Source organism: Rhyacophila brunnea, unplaced genomic scaffold, assembly GCF_057557595.1.
Source record: "Rhyacophila brunnea isolate RB1 unplaced genomic scaffold, BYU_Rbru_1.0 scaffold_18, whole genome shotgun sequence".
Lineage (NCBI taxonomy): Eukaryota > Metazoa > Arthropoda > Insecta > Trichoptera > Rhyacophilidae > Rhyacophila > Rhyacophila brunnea.
The window spans coordinates 31,385,716-31,391,613 of NW_028232837.1; the positions used below are offsets into that span (position 1 = coordinate 31,385,716).

The following is a 5,898-nucleotide window of genomic DNA, read 5'->3' on the forward strand; positions in this document are numbered from 1 at the left end:
TAAATGACAGTGTTCGTTTAAAGGTTAAAAATGTGGTACGGGATGGAAGCATTAGTCTAATAACATTTTAAACACTAATAAAACGTTTTTACACACTTTTTTACCGTAGCGGCAGCTTACTGTGACGTCACATGATAGTACGTGACATGCACTTTAATATATTTCGCGCTTAACGGTATTTAAATTTTTGGCATGCAAATGTCATCGGCGCCGTAATATATATATATGTATATAAAGTAAATGGATTTGATTAATTTTCAATAATTCACAAATCAGAATGCAATATTTAATATTTCCACGAGACCGAGCGACAATTTCGTGGATTTCGCGAACCGGAACTGCGCTCCGGCGCGATTCAGTCATTTTGAACGCTGTGCCAAACATATTATGTTGAACATATTATAATGAATAAGTGAATTTTATCTAGTCAATAAACGCGGCCCACGGTTATAGAATTGTCTATATATCATTTATTATCTGTGTTATAATTAGATTTTTGGCAGATATACGAGAAATCTATAAGTATATTATATTTCAAATTTAATTCACTAAATCTCACAGCATTGTAGCACAAGTTTGTGAACGGTTTTGTGATTTTACGTAAGTACCTAGAGTTTTTTTAATATATTATGTATACTGAATTGCACGTTACTGTTAATTATTATTTATTAATTGGTTGATGAAATATTGGTAATATATAATATTATTATTAATATAAATATCGGGCTGTACACCCTGCTCATCTATTATATACACAAGGCTACTATCGGCAGCTATCGAGGGTAGTTTATCACATTTATGTTTTGAGGTATTATAATTCTTACAATAAGTTAGCCGCCGAAACTGTTAAAACTGTTCTAAAAGTTAACACAGACAAGAGAGGTGCTGTTAAAACATAGCACTTTTTGACAGTTCAGACGGTTAACTTATTGTAACAATTAATCGCCTCTATACATAAATATATTAAACTACTCTCGATAGTCGCCGATAGCCGCTAACAGCAGCCTTGTGTATAGAATAGATACGCTGATATTTAATACTTTATTAAAGTATTGTATCGGTTGTTTAATACATGGCAAAAAAAATGTAAATAAAAACAATTTACGCACAAAATATTGCGTATACAACGTTATCTCGACTGCAACACAGTCATAAATCAAAGATGCCAGGAATGTTGCAACTCTCTCCCGCACACATAACTATAATCCGAAACTTCAACAACTAAAACTATCGCAGAATGGAACCATTGTCAATGTCATCTAGCGTTATTATAGATATAGATGGTTAAGCGGTATTCCTCAGTTATCTACTGATATTCTCTCGGATATCTCGGATATTGGAGAGTTTTTGATATTTTGATGTGATCTTCTTTAGATATCTTTTGGACCGTAGCTATTGCATTACAGATCTGCTCTTTTAAAAAAATATTTTTTGTTTAGCGGAAAACTAGGGAAAAATCCAGAAACATGCCCGATAATCCTCGTCTAAGACCGCGCGCTATAGTTCCACGAGTCTCTGTAAGTACCCAGAACAGTTTTTTTAATCACTTTTAAACTAAATTGCTGACTTAATAATTCATTAAAACTTCACTGTACAGGCTAAGTAGCGTAACCCTTAAATATGAAATTGTTCAGGAAGTGAAAAAACTGTGGGCATTGGATTTGTATAATCAATTATTAATTTATATATATTATTGTATTACAAATTGAGTGGCTTACTCTGTACGTCCCCTGTGGCGTACGTTTAGAGAGGGTTGTAGTATTTGGCTGGAATATTGTTTGTCAAGTTACAAATAGCTTAAGAAATAGTTTTTTTTAGGATTTATGATACTTGACCAGTTCGTATAAGAGCATGCAATAAGTCCATTACCATCAAAATGTCACTTTGGTGTAAAGTGAGGGTTACACTATTTGGCCTGTACAGTGACGATAATATTAAAATAGGAAATCTAAGATGATATTCTATATAGGGTGATATTTACAGGTAGTTCAGTATATATAATGTGAAGACACAAATTATTTTGTGATTCATCTAGCTAAGGCGAGAATATACACGAACAGTCATGATGTCATGATGCCTCGGAAGTGGTCATGGTTCCTACCAATGACATTATTAATGGACGACGCACTCAATACAGTAGCTAGCAAGTAAATTCGCGCATTCGCATGTAGGTAGACGTCACGCAATTTCCATTATGCGATATCACGCATCGGGAATTTATAGCAATATGACCTTTATTGTAATGGAGTTAGAGCAGTGTTTCTAATGTCAATGTTCATTTGAACGAACCCGTTCGAAACGAACCATTCGGCAGACCCAACAAAAAGCATCAGGAATTTATAGCAATATCACCTTTATTGTAATGGCTTTAGAACAGATTACGCCATTCGGCAGACCCGACAGTAAAGTGAGTGTCATTTTTTTCCCCAGATGATTCGTCCATATTAATGTCATTGGTTCCTACTTATCAACTCTGTATCAACATCTGCTGAAGACTATAATATACACGATAAGTCATGCTACCAAACTCAGAAGTGGTCGTGGATACTACTCCTCACTCCCCATGATTGATAATTGAAAGCTACGACGTAGATAGCTACCTATTATTTGATAATACCATTGTTCTTATTCTTCATCGGGATCTCATAACTGACGACCGTGAGCCGGATGATTTGGTTGTATGAAAGCGGCCTTACCTTCTGCTCAGCTCTACATATTTCGGCATCATATCGACTCTCATATCATATTATTGTCTGTGGAAAACCCGTGTGAAACTTGCGAGAGTCGATTCATGGGATTCCAAGCAATGTGACTTTTCACTAATTCTAACTACAGAATTAACTAAAAGTCGTGCAACTCAAGCACTAACTTTCTAATATTGGTGAATGGAAATTTGTGATTTAAATCATGATATCAATAATAGATACCCTAACCGATTTTTCTTTTTAAACGGTACATGTTCAAACATGCGAGTTAACATGATCTTACTCCCTACTTCAGTTTTAGTTTGTCAATTTATGGCTACGGCCGTATGTTGTGGCTTAACCACTGGGGAACACTAAAAGAAATGGCGTATTTCAAAATAACACTATCTTATTCTTAGGTCAATAATTATTATAAAGCAATCATTATTCGTAAGATGTTTATCATACTTGAATGGTCAAAAACATAGCTTATAATTAATATCTTTAGAATTACCTTTAAATGTGTTAATCTTGGCCATTTCTTGAATAATAAAATGCCTAATTCTTGTCAAATTTGGGATCACAGAGATTATCAATATAATTTTTTATCGTAAATATTTCACTATAATAATGTTGACATAAATTATACTAATAGTTTTATAAATGCGTTTAAAAATTAATAAATGTAAAAAATTTTAACACCACTGCACATGTATGTACTGAAATATGACTATATTCTAAAACATTAGAGCGAGAGGTTTAAAAGAATACTATTTTATGTAATAAAAATAGTTTATGCAGTAGTCTTAAAATGTTTAAAATAAATATAAAGGATAATAAGGCTTCAAAATTATATAAATAGATTAATGTCCAGGATCATGCTTTGAATATACAATAAAAGCTCAATTTTGACCAACGCTGAGCACGTTCTTTTTTTTGCAAAACTCTAATATTTATTATTTTATATTTTTTTATAGGGAACAACCGCTTTAAGAGCTGCAAGAATCGACAAAGTTTTAGGTCCTGTCGGGAAGGTAATGGATGTATATGAAGTGGGCTCAAGTGTATGTACCGACTACAACCAAAGCACTACCAGAAATACTGTCACATCCGCGGTTTCCGTGGCTAGTGGTATCGGCGGAGGTTATGGAGGTGATTAGTGCTCATCTAATTAATTCTAACTGGAAATTATGATTGAGGAGAAAAAGTGAATCTCGACTTGAAATTAATTTAGGTACAGAAAATTCGAAAATTATCAACTATTGAGAAATCATCAATGAGATTCTCGAGAAATCGGGAAATTGCTACTAGGCTAAGCTGCCAACCGCAACTGGAATTTAAAAAAAGCTCAAGTGCATTTCTCAAGACAATTTGATTTCTCGGTAAAATTGGTATTTTTTTTTTTGTTTTGAACAAAGAAGAGTTAATTTTGGAGATAATGTCGTATCTCACAAAAAATACATAGTTACCAACATACTATTAAATATATAACATTATATTCATCATGGCCCCCACAAGGAGCGGGGGCTGACAGGGTTCTTGAATGGGGCACGGGTAATTAGTAAAATATAATTATTTAACCTGAAGAGTATTAGCATTTTAAAATAAATGGTTATGTTGTGATGTAATTTTTAATTATTGTGTGTCGATATTTCACAACTCCATAATTAAACTGGCTTTATTAAACAATACAAAAAATTGCCAAAAATACACTAAATACCATTAATTTTATCTGGAACACCATTTGGAAAACGCTAACGTAGAAATCACACTGCCTTTAACCTTAGCAATGGGTAGGAGGGCCCGTCAAAGATCCCAGTCTGGGGGCCCTCTTCAAGATGTGGGAGCCATGATATTAATCTAAGGGAGTGGCCATGACTATATATGACCAACTCTCCCGCTATTTGATATGCCTATGAATCACTGACGTTATAAATGATTTTTATCCCAGGGTGTGTAGGTGGCGCCGCACTTGGCACAATGATATTTCCGGGTCCGGGAACAATAGTTGGAGGCCTCGTCGGAGGAATACTTGGAGGAGCAACAGCGTCCTATGCTGCCGAAGGGATCACCGGGGCCATTTCGGATGACTGCGGCTATGACATTCAAACTCTCATCTGCCAGGATTGCAAAAATGAGTATGCATGCCGCGTGTACACCGACCAGTCTCAAGAATATTGCGATGACTGTTTGGAAAAAAGAAAGAAAAAGAAAAACAAGAAATAATAAGAATTTTAGAAAAAATGTATTTATTATCTATTTAAATAAAGCAATACACATAGGTATTTAGAAAAACACAAAAAAGTATTTTATACTTCATATCAACCACTTTAAATGCGATGCTTTCTTTGCATATGCATACCTATACAAGAAAATTTATGAATTGTAGTAAAGAATGAAATTATTTATACTCGTAGGTAGAGTTGGGTATTTCCCGAGAAAATCTCAATCTCAAGATTCGGGATTTCCCAAAATGATGAAATTTTGAATCCTCGAGATTCGGGATTTCCAGAAAAGAATTCTCGAGATATCGGAAAATTTATAAAAACCTGTAAAAATCCTAAAATCTGTGTAAAAACGGACGAATTCCAAAAAATATGATTTTTTTTATTTATGTAAGAAGACAAACAGAATAGAAGTAAAAAAAACAAAATTAATTCAAAATATTACATTAAAATGGAATTTCAAAACACACAGACTATCAATCGCTGCATCTGACAATCGCGTACGCTTTTAAGATACAAAATTCCCTGATGTTGCAAAAATTGCGCTCATTTTGAGTCGACGTTGGGTTAATTGTGTTAAATGCCCCGATCAGTCTTGGAACGTTTTGTATTTTCTGTCCACTTTTTCATATAGAAAATCGTTTTTTCAATTAATATTTGATAATAAAGAAATCCCGAATCCATACAAAAAATTCTCGAGAACCGGGATTTCCCGAAATGTTAAAAATTTCAATTCTCGAGATTTGGGATGGAAAATCTCGAAAATTTCTCGAGAATTTCCGAAACCCAACTCTACTCGTAGGTACCTACCTAAAATGATCACAGTTTGATAGTAGGTTTCTTGTAAATGCTCTAATGTGTCTATGGTAATTTAAATATTTTTGGAGTAATAGTCTATTTAAGATAACCTAACCTAATAATTTTACAGACAATTTGAAACAAAAAATTAAAAGAGACGACATTCTTAGTATGTTTAAGGACGGCACTGA

The 5,898-nt window shown here is 33.8% G+C and overlaps 1 protein-coding gene across 2 annotated transcripts; it reads left to right on the top strand.

The window, feature by feature from the left end:
* Nucleotides 1-303: 303 nt before the first annotated feature.
* Nucleotides 304-4,928, top strand: LOC147073436 (uncharacterized protein ZK688.7-like). 2 transcript variants are annotated; one of them, XM_085945522.1, is made up of 4 exons: nucleotides 304-600; nucleotides 1,440-1,517; nucleotides 3,662-3,836; nucleotides 4,636-4,928. In XM_085945522.1, the coding sequence occupies exons 2-4, from the start codon at nucleotides 1,467-1,469 to the stop codon at nucleotides 4,908-4,910; spliced, it is 501 nt and encodes a 166-aa protein (XP_085801648.1). In that variant the 5' UTR covers nucleotides 304-600; nucleotides 1,440-1,466; the 3' UTR covers nucleotides 4,911-4,928. The 2 variants fall into 2 exon arrangements, with proteins under 2 accessions (XP_085801648.1, XP_085801649.1); XM_085945523.1 differs by having other exon boundaries at nucleotides 1,451-1,517.
* The last annotated feature ends 970 nt before the right edge of the window (nucleotides 4,929-5,898 follow it).